Here is a 21,068-nt window from a genome sequence, read left to right as displayed (position 1 = left end):
TTATGTTTTAAACAAGATTTAAAATATCGATGTTGATGGATATATCGAAGTCTTAATTTTATTGAAACTTTGATTTCAATTGATATTTATGAACAAATTATAAGAACAAAAAAAATTAGAAAATAAAAGTTCTATTATTTTTTTCAAGTAATTAAACAAGTATATCATTTATATCATATTTATAATTAATATCATTTTCAAGTTTAGTTCTTGTGATTTGTGGATTTTCCTATGACATAATGAAAATATTAACCCCTCCTATAAATATTATCGATATGAAATTCCCATGAATATGTGAAAATATCGACATATCGATGCAAAATTTAAACTATGGTTTTAACTTAATTTTTTAGTTTTTATTTTGGGTGAAAAAATTAGTATACAATTTAGAATAATTGAATTTTTTTTTTTTTTTTTAGTTTTTTAAGTTTAGGGACATTTACGAAACTTTTTTAGGAATTTTTGAAACAAAACTTTTAATGATTTTCATTCAAAACTAATGGTGAGAATATTTTAAAACCATTTTTAGATGTTCATGATAATTTGTTGACACACAGCCTAAAGTTATTATAATTGAGTGAATTAAGTGTGTATAATTTATGTTATCCTAAGTATAAAGATGCATGAATAAAATAATAAAGAATGTAAGGAGTAGGTGTGGCTATTAAAGGTAAAAGGGATGCTTCCGATTTGGCCTCTCTATCCATCAAAATACATAACCATAAAAATGGAAAGGAAAGTTATGATATTCGGAAATATTGGGATCTTGAAAACCTCTATCTTTTAGCCCTTCTCGAACCTCCTAACCGGCCCAAGCCCAATCATCATCTAACACCTCAATTTCTCCCATAACTCAAACTCACATCAAATTTTAGATTTGAACTTTTTTTACCAACAAGTTTTAATTGTTCACGAAGCAAGGATTAAGTTTCATGTAATTATATCCTAGAACACAATTTGTACGACTGAAATAACTCAAATCTCATATGTTCTTAACAAAATGTCAAATCTTGGAATACGAATGAGTCAAATGACGTACTAATATAACAATTTACAATAATTAAAAAAAAAAAAACATGTTAAAATTTCCACCTTGTGTTGTCTAAAAGACAATCCTCGTACAAGTGTCTGATTTTCAATATAAATAGGAGTCAAACAAGACTTTATTTATAATCGTACTCAACACATTCCTAAATTGTAAAGTTATTCTTTTTGCAACTTTATGTATTCTCATAAAAATAATCAAACAATGTTTATTCCAAAATGACTAACTTATTTACAAATATAACAAAATAACTTTATTTTTATCGTTTAAAAACACTTTTTAAGTAATTTTGTCCTCTAAAACAATGTATCAAAATTCTTGATGTTCCTTAAGTTATATGCTACACAAAATGTCAGTTGAATAAATTCTTTTAGATTGAAGAAATTAGTGGAACCACTATGATATTTGTGAATTCCTATTCTTTTCCAAAATCCTCATTATTCATATTCTCATTTGTTATTCATTTCTATTGATTATTTTATACTATTGACTTTGTCTCTTTCATCTATATATAAATACCAAATGGTACTCGCAGATCTCTTTACTAACTATTTTATAATTTTTCTCTCTCTTTTATTCATATTATTAATAGTTTTTCTTCTAAGAAGAAATGTATAAGTAATTATCTATTAATTCTTTTTATAATTTAGGAATTTTTAAAAATATGTGCATTTACTCCCTATTTTTGCAACTGCTGACTTTTTTAATTATTGAGTCTTTTTTAATATAAATAAGTTTAGAAGGTCCTTCCGGTAATTTTTGTTATTATTTTAAATTTAAAAAAATGTTTTTTTTAATATATAAATGATATATATCTTCTCTTTAAAATCATTTTTAAATTACTTTTCTAATTTAAAATACATATAATTGTATGAAATAAATATTTAAGACAACTTTATAACCTATTCTTCAAATTTTGAAATTAAAAATGTAACTTTTGAAAATTTGATAACCAAATCCATCATACATATGTTTTGAAATTTCAATAATAATAATAAAAAAACTACGTATTTTATAAAATTTTAGAGAATAAAATAAATTATTATTTTTTAATTTACATTGTCAATTTATTTATTAATTAGATAGCATTTACAAATAAAATTAGCCCACATACATTCTTCTAATAAAAATTATTTTCGTATGTTTTTAGTTGATGTAATTTTATCTTAGCTAGTCGTTATTTTTTAACATTGGATAAAGCCTCCAAACATAATTCATTAATATTTATTATCATTATCTCGAAATTTGATAGATTTCTCTTTTTTACGATGAATTTTTAAATTGTCAAACAAAAGTAAAATGAATCAAAATATTTATAAGATATAATAAAATTTTAGATTTATTAATATTAAGTATTTTTATTAATGCATATGTTTAATAAAAATAAAATTTTACTATATTCTGTAAATATTTTTAATAAAAATTATATTTATTATATGATTTAATTCTATTACAAGTAATTTTTAAAAAGTTTAAAGATAACTTTGTTTTCGTTCAAAATCATGTTTATAAATACTTCCTTAATCATCCGAAATTAAATTTATAATTTTATTAATATTTTGTAAATTAAAAAATTATTTTAAATGATAAATCGCTTAAAATATTTACAAAATTTCAAACTGACATCGATAAACTTCTAATAATGTCTATTAATATTAACGATAGATACTAATAAAAGTCTATCAAAGTCTATAAGTAGTAGATCTCAAACTTTGCTATATTTAAAAAATATTTTGATATGTTTTATTATACTCAAAAATATCTCTTTTAAATATATAATTATATAATTTTAACTATTTTAGAGGATGACAAATGAGTTTGGATTGAATTTGAAATTAAACAAGGCTAAAGTCATATTGATAAAATTAAATATTGATGCAATGAGGAGAATATAATGGGTGAAATTAAATAAAAATAAAAATTTGGATCATAGTGGAAACCCTAGAATGAAGAAACCTAGGACCCCTAGAGTAGTAGTAGCAGCAGTAGCAGTAGTAGTAGTGCATGCATTAACATTTCTATTAAAGTAGTGTATCATTAATTACTTCCCACATCACCCTTTCCCCCTTAAATCTTTGAATTAATTTATAAACACCCCAACCCCTTCTTTTTGCTTTTCACACCCTAATTTTACCATAATTCTACAATTATACCCTATTTATGGCAATAAGAAGATGCTTTCTTCTCTTACTCAAGAGATACATTATCCATCTACCCTACAAAAACTTTACTAGGAAAATTAATAATTATACACATTCTTAATAATAATGCTACACTTTCACATACTTTTTTTCCCTCTTCTCTATCTATAATATATATATATATATATGCTTTCTATTTATATTCTCATGGGATTAAAGAACAAAAAAAAAAAAAAAAAAAAAAAAAAAAGAAAAGAAAGATCACATAAAGTAGATCAAAAGGACTATATACTAAACAAGAAATTAAAGCAAACGCCTAGCTTTTTAATTAATTAACATCCAACCCCCTTAAATTAAACACAAAATTAAATTATTTGTGTCACCAACAAAGTCTCTCAAAATTGTCGTTATCAAAGAGGATGCAACAGTTGAGTTGGCAGTTGGGAAAGAAAAAGATGCTCATTTAATTTTGGATTTACCTATTAAATATTGTTCTTATATATTAATTACAGCTCAAAGGCTATATGGGAGAGAAATTATATATTCAATGTCACGGTTTTACTTAAAATTAAATAACACTTTAATTTCATGTTCAAACTTTGTTCTTCACTCACAATATATATACCACCTTTTAATATCCCTTGATCATTCGGTTTAGTTAAAGCTTATTTCTCATATAAATATGTATATGGAAGATGAGAGGAAGTCGATTCAATTTTATTGGATTTAAGTTCAACAAAGAACCAAAACTAAATCAAAATAAAATTGGATCTATTTTTCCTTCTAGCTATAGATTAAAACTGGACGTTTATTTATTTATTTTAGCATTTTTCAAAATTCTATTATAAAATAAAAATCCAACCAAACTAATAAAACTTTTTTCTGCTAATAAAAATCAAGATGCCTGCCTAGTTTTACACTTTGAGAATGGATGATTTTTACACGTAAAAAACAAATCAAAGCAATGAATATTTATGGTTGGGTTTAATTTTTGAAATTTCTGTAGCGTTCTACCTAGAATCATTCAATCGCATCAATTCTAACTTCCGGTGAACCGATTATAAGCAAATCAAACAAAAGAAATTAAAGAAAAAAAAAAAGATCCAAACTTTCTTAGAATCCAATAAGGAAAAAATAAAAATATAATGTAAATAAATAAAAAGAAAACGAATTTTTTTAAAGAAAAAGAAGTTGATGAAAAGGGTTTTCTTAAGTGACAACTAAGAAGTTGCATGCAAGAAAGAAACGGTCCCATTTGTTTCTTTGTTTTTGTTATTTGGATTGTTGTGTGAAATAGGTTTTCGTTAATGGTGAACCACCACACCCCTAATTAATCTCTCTTTCTCTCTCATACCTAGAGAGAGATAGAGGGAGAGAGATGTTGATTGAAATTAGATTTTTTTTTTTTTTTTTTTTTTTAAGAAAAAAAGAAAAAAGAAGAAGAAGAAAAAGGTCCCCACGCCAATATAGGGTTAAAAGGCTAATTAATGCAAAGAAAAGAAAAAACCCATTAAGCCCTTCTGCAAAAGAGCTGCATGAGGTGTAGTCTTGGCGTGATAATATTCAATTTGCACCCACTTGCCCCTTCTAAACTTTCAATAAACTAAGGGACCACTTTTTAATTCTTTCTTCTTCATTTTCTTCTTCTATTTATACCCTTTTTCTCTTCGACTTCTTCCTTCTTCATCCCAAACCCTAGATTTTATTTTCAGCTAATTTTCTCTTAACCTCCTTCAATTTATGGTCAATCACTACCAGTTGAAGCTGCCAGCATGATCTTAACTTTTCTCTTCTACTTCTTCCTCTTCTTTCTTTGAGGAAAGATCAGATCATGCGGCAGTTTCACCTGTTGTTGCTTTGCCCTTTTACTCACTATATCCCTAATCCCTATAAATTAGCCCTAATTTCATCTAATCCCTCTCCCGTAAAAAAAAAAAAAAAAAAAAAAAACCCTAATGTTTCCCCTTCATATGGTTTCGTTATTAAGGTATGTGATTCTTTAATTTATTGTTTCTCTTTACTGGGTTATGATCAATTTTTCATTTTACTGTTGGATTCATCTTTTTTTCTTTTTTGGGCAGAAATTAGGGTTTGTGATTCCTTCAAAGCTTTGATCATGGCAGCGGGTTTATCTTTAAGCTCTTTTTTCCAGCTAGGTATCTCTTTTTTTTTTTTTTTTTTTTTTTAAATTTCTTCAAATTTTATTTATTGTCATTATTGGTTTTTGATTTGGTCTCAATTGAATCAAGAAAAAGAGGTGTTTTTCTGAAGGGAAGATTCTGGAATAGTGACCCCTAATTATTAAGATTGATGGAGTAGCAATTTGTCTGTTTCATATTGTTTTTTGGGATTGATGCCACCGAGCAAATTTTTCACATGATTTCAATTATATCTCTTTGGTTTCATCAAGAGAGAGAAATAAGAAACAAAAAAAAAAAAGAGAGAAGCATTTACTATCCTTCTGCAAAAAAATTGGATGATAAGTCACAATATATCACCAGTTTTAACGGCTTTTTTCAAAAAAAAAAAAAAAACTATACCAAACTCATAACTATTTAGCCAAATCCGAACATAAACTTAGTGAATAAAAACACTAATTATTCTATGAAAATTTGTCAGTGTGATTTAAAGGAACCATGCTTGTTGTCCCCTTGAATGTATCTTAGAAGATAAGACAGACACTAGTTTGATTGGATTTCATTACCATCTTACTAATTAATTACCTTAATCCTTTTCAATTGGTGTCCTAATCTATAATTCTCTCTATTTATAATTTGGGCATTAATTGCTTTTTTTTGGGCTCAACCCTTTTGAACAGTGCTTTTAGAATATTGATGATCTAGATTAACCCAATATTATTATGTATAAACAACTCCTAATTAATGTACTTACATAAGAACCTTAATTATTTTGCATTAGACACATTTTATTTAAAAATTTTATCAGTTTAAAATTCTTTGAATATTACTAAAAATTTGAAAAGCTCCAACTTCCTTGAACTCTCTTTGGCTCAATCTTATTTTTGGTAGGAATCTGTCATAACCTTCAACAAGTTTTTTTTGTTGGTCCATGCACAGAACTTTCATATTTCCATTAAAAGCCACATAACTACAAAACAACTTTAACACTTATTATTATTATTATTATTATTAATATTGAAGAAGATGGAAGATAGTTATGTGTAGTGATCATGTGGAAGGAAGAAAAGGTTTTTTACATTCCATTTTCAGGCTGCCTAGGAAAAGTAGCCCTCTGAAGAAAAGATACCCAAATCAGCTTCAGAAGAAAACCACTTATTTTCCTTTCCCATAAGGTTTTTTCGTATCCATTTTTTTTTTTCTGTCTGTGGTTTTCACAAAATGAAGAGCGCTATTGATTGATGAATAGTGTGTGGGCAGGGCAAGAATCCTTTTCATCTACCAGTTTGATACTGTTTATAGAATACCATGTTACATAATGTATATGTTTGATATTAAATTTTGAGATCGACATGAATATAAACGTTTTTGTTATATTGTAAAAAAGAAAACGTAATTTTAAAAATTGCATTTTTGTTGGTCTACATTCTAAACCTTTGAGTAGAAAAATAGGGTACTAGAGAAGAAGAATCTCAATCTTTGGTGTTGGATGTGTATATACTTATTTTGTTTTGGTTCCCCAACTTCTTCTGAATGATCTATTTTCTATCTGAATAGAAATTATTTTAAATTAGTTCTAGCTTTATATATATATATATATATATATATATATATATATATATATATATATATATATATATATATATATATATATATTATTTTTACAAAAACCTTGTATTATATTTCATGTGTTTTTTTCTTCTAAATGCATTAGTGAAGTACAATGTCTATACTTAGGGTCTAAAGGTTCCGTTTAGAGCACATTTGATGATGAAAATTTCAATCTCTTAAGAAAATATAGGCACACGATCGATGACATTTGTAGCAACCTTTGACTAATACTTTGTTTCTCTTTTTATTATTTTTGAAAAAAATTCCCTTTTATTAATTTACACCATAAAATAAAAATAAATAGATTTAAATTGTAAATGAAGTAGGATATTAATAATTAATAATAAACTTTTAAATCAAATCAAATTAAAAATATGAATGAATAGATATGTAGTTACTTTACAAGTGTTTGGAACTAGAGGTAATACACATGCCACGCTTTCCGAAAGATTACTGTTAAATAGCTGACAAATACTTGATGAAAAACAAAATTGAAATAGATTTTAATATCTAGTATACATTTAATTAAAATTTAATGTTTAGTTTAATAATTAAATTACCTTGTTACATGAGAAAGATTTTAATTTAGTGTAATAAAAATTCGAAATGGGAAGACAAGTTGGACAAAAGTTTTGTTTGCCATGTATATATATTCACATATTTGAATTATGGGTGTAATTAGTAACCATTTTTACTTATCTACATTTATGTAATCAAAATTTGTTACATTAGGAAGAATTTAAGACCAAGTTTTAGCTAAGTTTTGTTGGTATAACAATTGGAACAAATATTTGAGCTTCAAGCTCAATTATTTAGTACAATAGAACGTTAGTTGTTAGTTTAGCTTAATGTAGAGTTAAGGTTGTAGGTTTAGTAAATTTATGGTGAAGTGCATATTTATGTTGAAGTAGATGGAGAATTTTTTTGGCGTAGATTCTTGTCTAATGTCTTCTCACTCATTAAGACTTCCAAACTATTTTTTGGGGTGAAAACCCGAATTAAGAATTTTTTGGATATGTTTTACAACTATTAATGTGTTCTAATTTTTTGGATATGTTTTACAACTATTAATGTGTTCTCTTTTTTAAAATTCTTTGTATTCTCATTTATTGATTTTTCATTGTTTGTAATAATATAATACACATTACAAAAAAATTATATCAATTAAAACAAATAAGTTGCAGATCACAACTAAATACAAAAAACAAAGTTGCATGGTGTGTTATCAAATTTTGGTTGATAATGTTATCTCCCATTTGAATTTTGACTCACATATGATCAAATATTTTAAAATAAAAAGCTAAAATAATATATAAATCTAAATATTAAAAATCTTGTACAAGGTTAAATATAATAAAAAAAAAGTCAATATAAATAAAAACAAAATGACTATAGTACGAAAACAAAAAGGTCCAATTTTTTTAAAAGAAATATAATATAGAAAACGAAAAAAAAGTAGTGATTTGAACCCGAGACTGGAAGATGAAAATGAGAATGGATAAATGCTTATACCAAAGGTAAAAAAATGAGAAACATAAATAAAAAACAAAAAATCGAAATGTTATTAAATGGGACTGTTGATTTTCTAGGTCGAGTTTAAAGTGATTATGGTAGACTTTCTTTTCTTTGTAGACTTTCTTTTCTTTGTTCAATTATGCTATGTATTAAAACATACATTGTTCAAAATTAATTTCAAAATTTTGAAATAAATTTTCAAGTATCATAAAATGTAGATTTAATCCAGTTGAATATAATTTCATTTAAACTTGTGTCTTCTTAACACAAAGTTCTTGATTCACCACGGATTTTGGTTAATAAATGTTCTAATGGTAGTGTTTTTGGTGATAATATTCTTAAGTATAAAGTAAACTTTTAAATATGGCAAATATGGCAAAAATTTTAAATATTCTTTTAAGTTATCTTTTTCAATATTGATCCTATTAATTATAGCATGTAATCAGTCTTCACCACTTCCCATTAAACAATAATTGACTACATATAACATTACATTGCTTTAATCTTCCTAAATGAAATCAAAAGTAATCATGGTTTTCCCCCAAAGTTCTTGCATGTCTGCTTAATACATAATTATTTTTATTTTTATAATTTAACTAATATTTCTAAATTCATTTATTAAATATATTTTTGAAAAATTTTAATGTAAGAACGATTATTATTTTTTCAATTAATTCATCGTCAAATTTTAGAATGTCATAATATAAGGTAGACTGATAATAATTTTATTAGTGATAAAAGTTTATTATATTAATTAGATTTCTATCAAATAGCAATCTCAAATTAAGATTAAACAATGAGCAAGAGGCAACCATAAACTACCTACTAATTGACAAAAAAAAAAAAAAAATCAGATGACAATATCATAAACTACTAATCACAGATAAGTTATATATCAAAAAATAGAAGATAATAATATAACATGAAGTCATCTTTCTAAAAAATAACAAAATCATAAACAAGTAATAATGTGTCAAAAATAGAATCCAATATCACACACTACTAACTATGTGCCTAATTGACAAAAAAAAAAAGGTGATCATACAACCATTATATGGCTATCAAAACAATTAAGTAATTGACTAAAAAAATAGAAGGGAAATATGAGGACATTTTTTACTTTTTAGTTCCAATGTTCATTTAAATTTTGGTTGGGCAAATAAATCTTGTCATTTTTGCAACGCTTCATATTGTTTGGGGTATGGCCATGGTTTTTTTTTTTTTTTTTTTTTTTTTTGTCAATCTTTGCATATGACTTTCTTTAAATTGGGTTTCTTCATTGGGTTATTTACCATAGTGTTTAATAAATCTTATATATATATATATATATATATATATATATATATATATATATATATATAATTGTCGCCTCTTTTTCTATGAGAAATTGTAGAATAGGTCTTATGACTGATTTGAAATAGGTTAAAATTTACCAATCAAATATTAAAATTGAAGGCAATTAATATGTCAAAAGTGAAAATTTAAAAATTTATTATACATAATATCATAAACTTGAAGGTTTGGGCTAGACTTGTGAAGAATCAAAAGAATATTAAATGTATTAATAAATAACATTTAGATTAACTAAATAAGTTAATTCTAAAGAATGGTGCAAGTGATATTAGTAATTTTCCTTTTCTTACAAAGGCATGTGATTTGTTTAAATGCAGGTTTTGGACATAAACTCATCTCATCCTACGCTTGGAAGCATCGTGTGCAAAAGTTGTTTGTTTGAGGGTTGGAAAACTGACAGACTGTACCAATTTCTACTGATATATATTCTTACTTCACAAGAGAGGGAGAACATCGCTTAATTTTTGGGTTCCTATAAATTTTGTGAACGGTAGGGGAATTGATTCAATTAATAAGATTCATCAATGTACATGCAATTTTTTTAAAATAATAACAGCATGTATATTTAGGAGAAAAAAGTTTATGTTTGATACACCAATATCCATTGTGCCTCCCGCTAAGAAAAGAAATATATCTCATAAGGTTATCACATGTCAGTAAATGAACATATCGTTTTGATCATTAATATACCTTAAGATTAGTTTATTTTAGTTTTTTTAGTTTTAAATATTGGTTTTTCTTTTCCATTAATAAGTTGTGTCTATTGATCTTGCAACTATGTGAATTTGGAAACTAAAATTCTTTATCTAAAGCAACAAAAACTCTAAACGACATAGATGGAACATGAAGATTTAACCGTAACTTTTACACACTTCAAATTTTGCTAGCATATTACTAAAAAACTAACCAAAGTTTTCTAAAACTTTTTTCTAGAGAACATGGTTAGATCACAGCATAGAATTCTTATTTGTGGGTGAGATCAATATGAGTGCACACAAACGAATAAGGTATATTGATAATTTAAATAAACTTAATAAATATTTATAACATGTGTTAAAATGATCACATTAATAACAGTTTTTGATGCTAACTATAATATACATAGATTAGGGTCTGTTTTGGGATGATGCATTGGAATATGAAAGGTACAAATGAAGACAGAGCAAACTTTGTGAGAGATTTTTAACACATCTATACTGATTCATTATGGAAAAAAACAGCTCTTTACAAATGTGGGTGAGAAGAGAATCTGTCATCTATGGCTTGAGTGGGTGTGAGTCTCTCTGTTACTTGATTTTGACAATTACAAGGTGCAGTACTAAAGCAAATGTAAAACTCTTCACCTGAGGGACCTATAGCTAACTAACCAACTCTACATTTACTCCCAACTAAAATCACCTACCTGAACCCACATTGTGATGATGGTTCATTTACAAAGAAACTCAACTGCAGATGGAAGAGGGAAGAGTCAAGTTTCTGATGCCTGAACATTTCCGGTCATCGCTTCAACTACACGAGCCTCTCCTTTGCTTGGTGCTTCTACTTTCTAACAGTAAAACATTACTCTCTTCACATTTTCCTTTAGAGCTGGCAAAGGACGAACCCCAGATTCTCCTATAACACGTGTACTCTTGGCCGAACGACCAGCTGAGCCATTCTCCTGCATCTCTGGTTCCATGTAGAATCGAGCTCGGAATGCAGCTAAATGTGCATAGTATGCTGGAGGGACTGCATGAATGCAAAACAAAACCAGCAACTTCAGAACAGCAAATATGCAACTATAAAAGCTGAGTTAAAATCATGAACATGGATATGAGCCTATAGAAGAAGTCAAACTCAAAAACTAATAAAAGAAAGCTTGCTTACCGACAGAAACTGAACGTGTACATCTTGCATACGTGTAGCAAAGATTGTTCGTTAACGACTGAATTCCATCTGCGGTAAAATTGTTTTCATCCCAAAGAACATGGTAGTGAGCTGGCCGACTTGTCCCCTGCAGGAAAAAGGACAAAATGAGTTTGTCTGGATCAAGATCAACTAATGATTGCTCAGTTGAAAATAGTTGGAAGGAAGAGAAAGGGAGGAGGTCAATATACCTGAATTCCAGCATGACTACAGAGATAGAAATCAAATTCTGTTGGGTGGCATATCTTGGAGTCGACTACGGTTCCTGAAAATCAAAAAAATGGACCAACTATGGGATTAACAACTCAAGCCTGGCATCACAGAAAGATAAAGTGATCGAGTAACAGGGATTGAAATGTACCAGGTAAAATGTTCCCACTCTTGTCTGTGCTACTTCTATCTCTATAGTTGTTGGCAAACAATCGGGTGTGGTGTCGCTTTTGTACGACAATGAATGTTACAGGTGGTTGGTAATTCGGTTCTAAAGAAGCACATGCCTGTACCAAAAGGGTGCTATATTATAAAAAAAGGTCAAACAAAAAACAAAGAGGGTGTGTAGTATTCCTAGGTTCCTCACCTTCCTGATTGCATCCAACTCATAAAGTAATACTTGATAGAATTGTCCTTCGCTCACGCCGTCCCTGGCAAGAAAATTGGCAAGCACTGAGACAGCTAGCATGCATAAGCTAAAACAAACTGAAGCAGGAAATAGTTTTTTTTAGATTAATAATTTATTTATTTCTTCCGCTCTTGAACTAAATTATAGATATTGTTATCATATTGGAGCAAATATATGACTTTTGTTATGTTACACGAGCATTTATAAAAGATAAAAAAATATTTTTGAATATTTCATGTCGATGTTGAACCCTTCGATTTATGACTATATCAACAGATATTTTCATCTTGCAAACACCTAAGAATGCTCTAGTCAACAGGACTGAAGTTTGTCTTGTGAAATAGTGCTTCAGTTTATATATAATGAACCATTGTTTCAGAATCTCAACAATGAGCGACAGATGCATCCAGCCATCCGTAACGGCTACGATTCTTAACATGAAACGTCCAATCAGCTTGATCCCTCTTTTAATTATCCCTCATGGTCACAAAAAAAGAAAAAAAGTCCAACTAGATGTGTTCTTTTGCGAGCTAACCCTTTGATTCAGAAAAAGTTCTCCAACAGACAGTGGAAGATGAAACTGCTTACCTGTAAAATATTATCCTAAGAGGCTTTTGCCCTGTTGCTTTCCTAAACGAAATCAGAAGATCCCTGTGACAATAATTGGCACCATATAAATCAATATTCAAAGAAGAAGCTATATATACACAGTCCATTTCCTTAAAAAAAAGAGTGTAACATAATCTACAAAGAACAAGATCTCATAGACCAGACCTGATCATGCCACCACTGACGGTGCCACGGATAGGATCCTGCCAAGTTTTGTACAAGTCTTGTATAAGTTCTTGTCTATGAGCTTGAGCACATACTAGCCCAGCATATTTTGTCACTTCAGGCCAATCCTGAGAGGCTACTACCTGCAATGGATCAAACTTCCATTAGTAACACAATCAGGAATGTGGAATAAAAACAAGTTCAGTTATAACAGTAACTAGGAGACTGTACAGCAGCTATTGAAGGGCTGGAATCTTCGCCATTCTCTGGATGGGTCACGTCTGCTCCAAATATAATTGTAGGTATGTCACTCACAAGTGGTATCCTGCAGCTGATAGCATCTAGAAGAACAGTGTTTCTTCCACCCATCTGAGATAGCATTGGTAGCAAAGAGGAAAAGAAGAAAAGCGAACAAAACTCATTAGAATCCAAAGTGATTTTATGGTTTTCATTATTGGATAAGTAAGTAGAGCCTCATGAAGTCCTTCAGACCAGACAAGTAGCACTTATCGAAGGAGTAACTACACCAGTTCCATAATGTTACAAGATTGTTCCACTTTCATCCAAAATATGGAGAAGATAAGACTGTTATTTAGTGCAATTATAAGATTGTGGACCAGCATCATACCTTGACATTGATCTTCAGTGACACATTAGCAAGGTATTGCTTGCTTATCTTGAACACGTGCTTTGTAAGACAGCATTGTGATATTAAACCAAGATCAGTTTCACAAATACGCTTAAGATCACCTACAAATCACAATGATGCATAAAGATATCATTTTAGAAGATACATCTTCATTTTCTGATCATTTTATCAGAAAAATAAGGCCGGTAATCATCAGTGGAAAAAGTTGTATCAGCTCACCATAAAGCGACCCGTTATTGTCAGGTAAAATAGCTAACAATAGCTCCAACTCTTTCCCTTTAGTCTTGTTCATGGAAGCATGATACACATGCTTCAAAGCTTTCTCTACCTGTTCTGGCCTCGCGTTGTATACTGGAATAACTGGTTCTGGATTGAATTCCTACAACATAATCAGTTTGAGGTCAATAAAATGTGAAACACATCAATCTTGAAGAAGAAAGAATCAGCACCAATATACCATTCCAGACACTTGACACATCTGAGCAAGTTCAGAACAAAACCCACGAGCTACGCTCTCTTGCACGCTCCTAGAAAAGTTGATACATGCCCACCGGTTAACAGTCATTCCATTAATCATTTTCTGCAATACATGAGGACAGTGTCAAGCACAGGTGGTTTTGTATTAGTTGCACAAAAAGAAAATACTTGAATCGACAGGGAAAGTGGCGGTTGTTAGACGTACTTTGAAGGAGAAAGAACAAAAGAAATTTTATTTGATGAGACAAAGAATTGAGAATCTTAGAATTATAATATAATAAGCTGGTGCTCAAGTACAATCAATGGACCGAAGTTTATCTAACGATGCACTTACTTTGTTCATCATATTCCATTGACCCACTTGAGGCAAGCAATCCTTCTCTTTTCCAGTATCATGATATTTTAGCTGTGTTGGTTCATCATGAAGTTGATGTCAGGGTAAACAAGAACCTTCATTAATTTACTGAATAACATGAAATTAGAAGAGATAGCCATACCCATGGAGGAGGAAGAATTCTAGCTTCAACGGAAGCCAGTTTTTCACTTATTTTAATCCCAAACTCCTTAGCATAAGGATCATTATCATAAGCGTTATGTTGGACAGTCTAGCAAAGTTTGAGAGACAGGAGAAGAAACTGTTATTCCAGTGATTAGAAAGAGAACCAAGAAAGAATGATAAAATTAGTGCAATTAGGCATCAACTTCCCATTGGGCAATAAATATCCTGTTCCTCTAAATAGATTATGGTAGGATAAAAACAATTCCCATAATAACAGCTCCCACAATGATTCCAACAATACCTGCAAAATGTCATTTTCTCGATCTCTAGGTCTTTGACACGTGACTTTTAGAAGTGCTGTTATTTGCTTTTCATTCAATCTTTTTGTATATCTTTGCCCCCCTACAATTTTGCAGGCCTGGAAATGCAAGAGTTTTAGATTACAGTTTTAAAAAAAAAAGAACACATGGACACACACAAAAGATTTTTCCCCTCCTATTAGGCAAAAAAGCCTTAAAGGTGCAAAAACTTGTTTATATACCCTAACTTCAAGCTTTACTGTCATTTAAATGGGTCGAGATAAGGAAACAAGACAGAAGGCAGCAACGCTAGTTACACATTTACTATAATCATAACAGGGGAAATATTAAAAACAACCTCCATTGGCAAATAATTTGCCTTCTTCTGGTTTCCTACTTGAAGGCAAGGGAGATGTGCATGCTGAATGGTGAAGCCATACATCTCCTGGAAGTATTCAACAACTGACTTCATGGTTGAGTTGTCATCAACAGGAAATCTGACAAAGAAGTATTGTTAGCAACCAGAGCATTTGCACGCATAAAAAACCAACATAGATAAAGAAAAGCTTGGTGAATACAATGTATAGCAGGTGCAAGAAAATATTCATGAATATTAAAGCTTACACTAATTCTCTTGTAGGCTGTGATGTCAGACCCGAGACTCGATACTTCCGCCTAACATTTCCACGGTGTGTTACTTCAACTTTCACCCCTCTAAGGGCCTTTTTAATCTGTTTTACGTCCAAAGTTAAGTTTCACCCATGAAATGGACAAGAAAACAGGTAAAGTGTCTAAGGCTCAAAAAGAGCACACAATCAGATATATAAATAGATGCACCTTTACTCGATCAGAGTCGGACAGTGGCCTTGACAAAACATCTTTCCCTAGAAGCTGAGCAACAAACTCAAGGACAGGGAGAGGCTCAATGAATGCAGCTGAAGCCATATCTTTTAATAAAAGAAAGAAAAGAATAATAAGGTCACTCACTTAAAGTAAAATATGCACAAATCATAGTACAAAGCTTTAATTGTAAGTTTCAATTTACCAATGTTCAGAGACAGTCCCATTTGAGTAGGTCTAATACTCTGGTAAAATCCACACCATGATTCTAGCCCATCACCGAGCCGCTGAGGTGATCTAATATCAGGAGAAAAGAAAGATCTCCCTATAGGACAGTACCTACATGAAATATCACCACAATAAGCAAAACAGAACTTCAAAACGTGGGCGTGTGTTGCTGATGCTTATATGAACTTAAAACATATAGACCAATTATCTACCTTTTGGATGAAAGCTCTCTCAATACAATGTCCAGTATTTGAAGAGCTTCTTGTGGAGCATCAGCACGCTTGCCCGCCAGAAACTGACCCAAATGGTGTAAATTTGCACGTGCAACGAACTTAATAAGTACTTTATATTCCCTCTCCCTCCTGAGTATTCGTTTACAATTTCACAATTGTATTAGTTGAATGGCTATCGTAACAATCCACATTAGTTCAAAATTTTAATTTCCTTTCTAACTCATTGGATACGTTATCATAATGAACAATACAGGAAATTGACAACACACAGAATACCAAGCTTTCGAATTCAAGAAGGAGCAGAGAAAAAACAAAGACACTGTTATGACCGCAAATTCTTACTTGGGACCACTGACTCCATCTTCTTCATCCACAAGCTTGATGGTAAACTCTTTCCATACAAAAGGAAGCTCACCAGCTGTATACAGACTCTTTCTGCCATCATAAGCTGGTAACCTTTTTCCCAAATCTGATTCTCTGTATAATCTCACCAATTCAGCCATGATGGCTCTGTTCACAGTTCTTGATGCCACTTCAGGAGTAATTGTAACCTGTAGAACCCCACCCCCAACGGAGGGATAACAAAAAAAAAATTAATAAATAGGGGAAGGAAAGATATAGGTCAAGCAGACAAAAAGAACAAATGAAGGTCATTTAAGTTGAGAAAATGACATGACGAAAAGAGAAACTTATTCATTTTCAACTACAATACAACAGCAAAAATTTACAAGAAAATTGCTGCTTAAAATTAATTGTCAGATTGAAGGGACCCTCCTCCCCTTCTCACTCCCTTCCTCCCCCGGTTGTTAAAGAACAGATAAAATATATTGCCTGCTTTAAGGCACATGAACTAGAATGCAAAGGGAAAATTCACTGTTAAACTCCTTGTTTGCTTACATCATATTGATTCAAATCTTTGTCTGGTAACTCTGCAAAGAAATGGTTTGCTTTTACAATACACTTCGTTCCAACTTGACCAAATCCAGGTCTTGGGGCAAAACTCAAAGATTTGCTTGAATTACGAAAACCCATTTGCATCCCACTAATGATTCCACCATTTGGATTAGTACTCGCCACCAGAGCTCCGGCGTTAAATTCAGGTTCATCGGGTTTACGTGCCACCGTGCAGGGCCGAGAACTGGGTCTCATAAACACTTCTCCCTGATCGGATTTCCGGCCACCTCTGCTCCTTCTCCGACCCCTGTTTTTACTCGGAGGGGAAGATGGGTTTCGAGATTTGATGTTCTGGTGTTCCAGATTCGGCGGACCTTTGCCATTTTGGGTTGATTTTGGAGCCTTTTGAACAGTGTTCTGCAAGTGGGTTTTGATTACAAGGTGCTGCTCGGAGCTCTCTTTCATTTGCCGTACTGGCATGGTGGGTTTCTTTTACTGTCTGGAAAATAGACTGGCAATGGTACAAGAACTCGTTTGGAAATGAGCTTAAAGGCTCACAAAATGGTGAACATGAAGTTTCTTCACAGTCACGTTTACTCTGAACTCATTTTCCCTCTTCACGGATTCAAGACGTCATCTTGCTGAGGAGGTGAAAAAAAAAAGAACCCAGAAGAGGAAAATTGCATGTCAGCAAACGAGATGACGAAAAATTCTTCAAAAGGTTAAAAAAACAGAGACAATGATACAGAGAAATACATCCATTGTTTCATACGCAAAGTAAAGTTGAAAGCGGAATAAAATTTTGGCTGTTTCTTCAACATTTTTAAGAATTACTGTTCCTTTGCTAAATCAAAAATTCAATCCAAAAAACCATTGTTTCACCATATATATCCCCAAAGAAAACATGGTAGAAGAAATTCAACCAAACGTAGCTTCCGTTTTCATAGAACAGTGAACCAATACTACATAGCATAAAAGAAAACCCATCTCCGACGGCTAGAAAATTCCCATATGCAAGGAGAAGAGTCCCAAAAAAGTAAAAGAAATTCGAAACCCAGATCTTATTTCGACTAAATCTTCCACTAAAGCAAGACAAAACGGAGAAAACCCAGAAAAATAAACCCAAAGCGGAAATACCCACAAGACAAACCTATTAACTAGTGTTGTCTGGCTATTAGAAACGAAAATCTCGATGGGGATGATGAGTAAACCCAAACAGATAAAAACGCAAGAGGAGTATATACAAAAGAAAAGAAAATGGTATTAAAAGGAAGAGGAAGATATGGAACTTAGGGAAGTGGCAGGGACAGAGAATAAAACCATCCAGAAGAAAACAAAAATCAAGAACAAATCCAAAGACAAAGAATAAACATTGAAAAGGGTAGTAAACTCACTATCCATCCAATACCCAAAGATTTAATGATGTAAAAAATAAAGGGCAGGCCCCATTGAATGCCTACAAGAAGTACCAGTGAAGAAGAGGAAGAAAACCCAGAATTACAAAACACAAAACGAAAACTCACCCAAAACGAAAACGAAAACCAAACCAATCCAATCAAGCAGTGAGAGGTACCAAAACTGGAACAAACAAAACAGAAGAAAAGAGAGTAAAATAGGAAATGGGTGAAAAATGTGAAGAAGGGTAAAGCAAAAAGCGGGTCGAGAGGTGGTTTAATGTGAGACGTTTGAGAAAGAAGAAGAAGAAGAAGGAGAAGGAGAAGAGAAGAGCGTGGAGAAAGAGAGATGATGATGAAGAGGAAGCTTTATACACGCATGCAAGGTGGCTTTTGGTGTTTTCTTTATCACGTGTAAAAGGCTTGTGAGCACCCTGCCCCCCCCCCCCCCCCCCCCCCCCATCCATCTTCTCCGTTCTCTTTCCTTTTTTAAAAAGACTCTGTTTTTTCTCTTTACTCTGTTTTTCTCTATCCTCTAATTCGGTTCTGTTTCTGATCGCGCAGCCTCGGGGACGTACCACATACCATAAATTAAAGGAAGCATTAGAGAGAGAGAAAGAGAGTCCAAAAGAGACGACTGAGTATTTATAAAAGCAATCATACACAGAAGAAGAATAATTCGAACTTGCAGTCCTCTCTCCTGCTATGTTTCCTCTCTCTCTCTTTTCATTTTTGTTGAAACCCTTTTTCTTCTGTTTTTTGGCTGTTCCCTATGCAATGGTTTAATTTGTTAAAGCCCCAAAAAAATTCAATCTTTTTAAGGTAGGCTAACTAGACTATGATGCTGTCTATCTCTATTCTTTAACTTAATCCCTTCTTCCTCTGCCCTTTGTTACCCTCCTTGTAACGGTCCATTCTTTTTGGGTCCACTTCTCTTTTCTCATTTTCTTTCTTTCCTGTTCTCTTGAGATTGATTTTTTTTAGTTGGTGTCATATTTAGAGTGAAGTATTTACCTTTTCAACTATAATGAGTCTCTTTTTTTAATGTGGAGTCTAGTTGAGAGAACTTGAATTGTGTGGATGAACTAGGGATTTGATTATATCGTTTCTCTAGGTTTTGAATTAACTAATTTTAACTTATACAATCGACAAGACCTCTTAATATTAAACAAACAACGAGTTTATTTGATTACAACTATTCAAAATAGAGAAAATATAATTTTAATTCGTCTTAATTTTAAACTTTTGAATTTAGCATATAGATCTAAGAGAGTGTTTGGATTTATGGTTTGATGTAAAGACCGTCCATCTTAATACAATAGAAAAATATGGGATAGGTTCAGGATCTCTTTCAAAGGAGTTGATGCTTGAACATATATACATGAATATATACTTTTAGTAATTCAAACGATCATATGTGTTCAATAAAATTGGATTAATCATATCAGCAATATAATTATAAGTATAAGTAGGTAGTACTTTTTCTACAAAATTGTAAGAGAGGATGTTATATGTAATAATATGGTCACTGATTGATATGAGTTTTTTGATGTCGAGATGGTAGTTGTATAATTTAACATATTTGTACGTATTTGATTGTAACCTACCAATTTCAATACTTTATTTAGTGTTTCAATCAAAACAGCATCGATCCTAGTAAGGATAGTATTTCCTTCTTAGAGTTAACAAGATAAGATAATTAGAGAACGGGACGATATACATTTTACTTTTATGAGTACTAAGTTTAGTATGTTTCACGTGCCTCACTAGGATCCATTTGGTATTTGATGACCTAAGAAAATTGGCCCTTGTGCTTCAAATCCTACCCTAACATTGCAAATTATAAAACAAAGGTAGAACAATGACAAGTCAAAACTACACTTTATCCCTTTTGTTTTCAATGGCCATTGCGATATGAACATAATATTGAAGTTGAAAAAAATTACAAAGCAACAAAAGCATTTAGACAATCCTAACAAAATCATGCCTTACTATGGATAACCCACTTATGTGATCTCTCTCTTTCACCACAAAACTTTTACAAAGTTCCCACAGCCTCAATACTTTTTCCAAAAACATATATTCCCCCCACATGTATGCACAAATAATTAGAATGTTGATAGAACCTTTTGACCAAACATATTTGAATTATTATGTATCACTCCTTGATTTTAACATTTTCTACCCTAGTGAATGTGTAGATTCAGTATCTAATGTCCATTGTTTTTAGTTTTGATATCAACAAGGATTGTTTTTAAAGCACATCGACACTAACTTCTTTTGTTTTAGTAGAAAGTTTTTCGATCGACTCTTTTGCAGTTTGTACATTATAGAACCTAATTTCAATGTCAATTCTCCAACTACACGGATTAATTAATATGTGTTTTTTATATTTATGATGTAAAAAAACTTTATGCTTTATCGTAGAAATGGTAGTTTTTACTTTATTCTCTA

General features: G+C 31.0%; 1 protein-coding gene, 1 long non-coding RNA gene and 1 other non-coding gene across 6 annotated transcripts; 2 read left to right on the top strand and 1 right to left on the bottom strand.

Moving 5' to 3' along the window:
- Positions 1-4,677: 4,677 nt before the first annotated feature.
- Positions 4,678-10,513, top strand: LOC127149852 (uncharacterized). Its single transcript, XR_007821641.1, has 3 exons — positions 4,678-5,173; positions 5,268-5,342; positions 10,121-10,513. It is a non-coding gene; the product is annotated as an uncharacterized LOC127149852 (long non-coding RNA).
- MIR167C (microRNA MIR167c) lies at positions 4,936-5,041 on the top strand. Its single transcript, NR_120792.1, has one exon. It is a non-coding gene; the product is annotated as a microRNA MIR167c (primary transcript).
- Positions 10,514-10,971: 458 nt separating the features above from the next.
- On the bottom strand, positions 10,972-19,404 carry LOC103483666 (protein argonaute 10). Of its 4 annotated transcripts, none has more exons than XM_051086091.1 (22): positions 19,278-19,404; positions 17,224-17,861; positions 16,669-16,877; positions 16,306-16,455; positions 16,071-16,204; positions 15,863-15,972; positions 15,650-15,756; positions 15,384-15,522; positions 15,028-15,144; positions 14,725-14,832; positions 14,562-14,633; positions 14,208-14,330; positions 13,970-14,129; positions 13,730-13,851; positions 13,333-13,470; positions 13,102-13,244; positions 12,916-12,978; positions 12,286-12,349; positions 12,070-12,205; positions 11,900-11,973; positions 11,670-11,796; positions 10,972-11,531 (listed from the first exon to the last, which is right to left on the bottom strand). In XM_051086091.1, the coding sequence occupies exons 2-22, from the start codon at positions 17,698-17,700 to the stop codon at positions 11,350-11,352; spliced, it is 2,955 nt and encodes a 984-aa protein (XP_050942048.1). In that variant the 5' UTR covers positions 17,701-17,861; positions 19,278-19,404; the 3' UTR covers positions 10,972-11,349. The 4 variants fall into 4 exon arrangements, with proteins under 4 accessions (XP_050942048.1, XP_008438608.1, XP_050942049.1 ...); XM_008440386.3 differs by lacking the exon at positions 19,278-19,404 and adding an exon at positions 18,744-19,237; XM_051086092.1 differs by lacking the exon at positions 19,278-19,404 and adding an exon at positions 18,615-18,934.
- Between the last annotated feature and the right edge of the window lie 1,664 nt (positions 19,405-21,068).

Source organism: Cucumis melo, chromosome 6, assembly GCF_025177605.1.
Source record: "Cucumis melo cultivar AY chromosome 6, USDA_Cmelo_AY_1.0, whole genome shotgun sequence".
Classification (NCBI taxonomy): Eukaryota; Viridiplantae; Streptophyta; class Magnoliopsida; order Cucurbitales; family Cucurbitaceae; genus Cucumis; species Cucumis melo.
Note: the sequence above shows the minus strand (reverse complement) of the source record. Positions and strands in the feature narration are given on the sequence as shown.

Excerpts from the sequence above, each read along its gene's own strand:
- LOC103483666 (XM_051086091.1), bottom strand. The coding sequence starts at position 17,700 with ATGCCAGTACGGCAAATGAAAGAGAGCTCCGAGCAGCACCTTGTAATC. Across the intron at positions 13,852-13,969 it reads CAATAACGGGTCGCTTTATG|GTGATCTTAAGCGTATTTGT; the intron begins GTGAGCTGATAC and ends TGTGATTTGTAG. Across the intron at positions 11,797-11,899 it reads GTAGTCATGCTGGAATTCAG|GGGACAAGTCGGCCAGCTCA; the intron begins GTATATTGACCT and ends TTTTTCCTGCAG.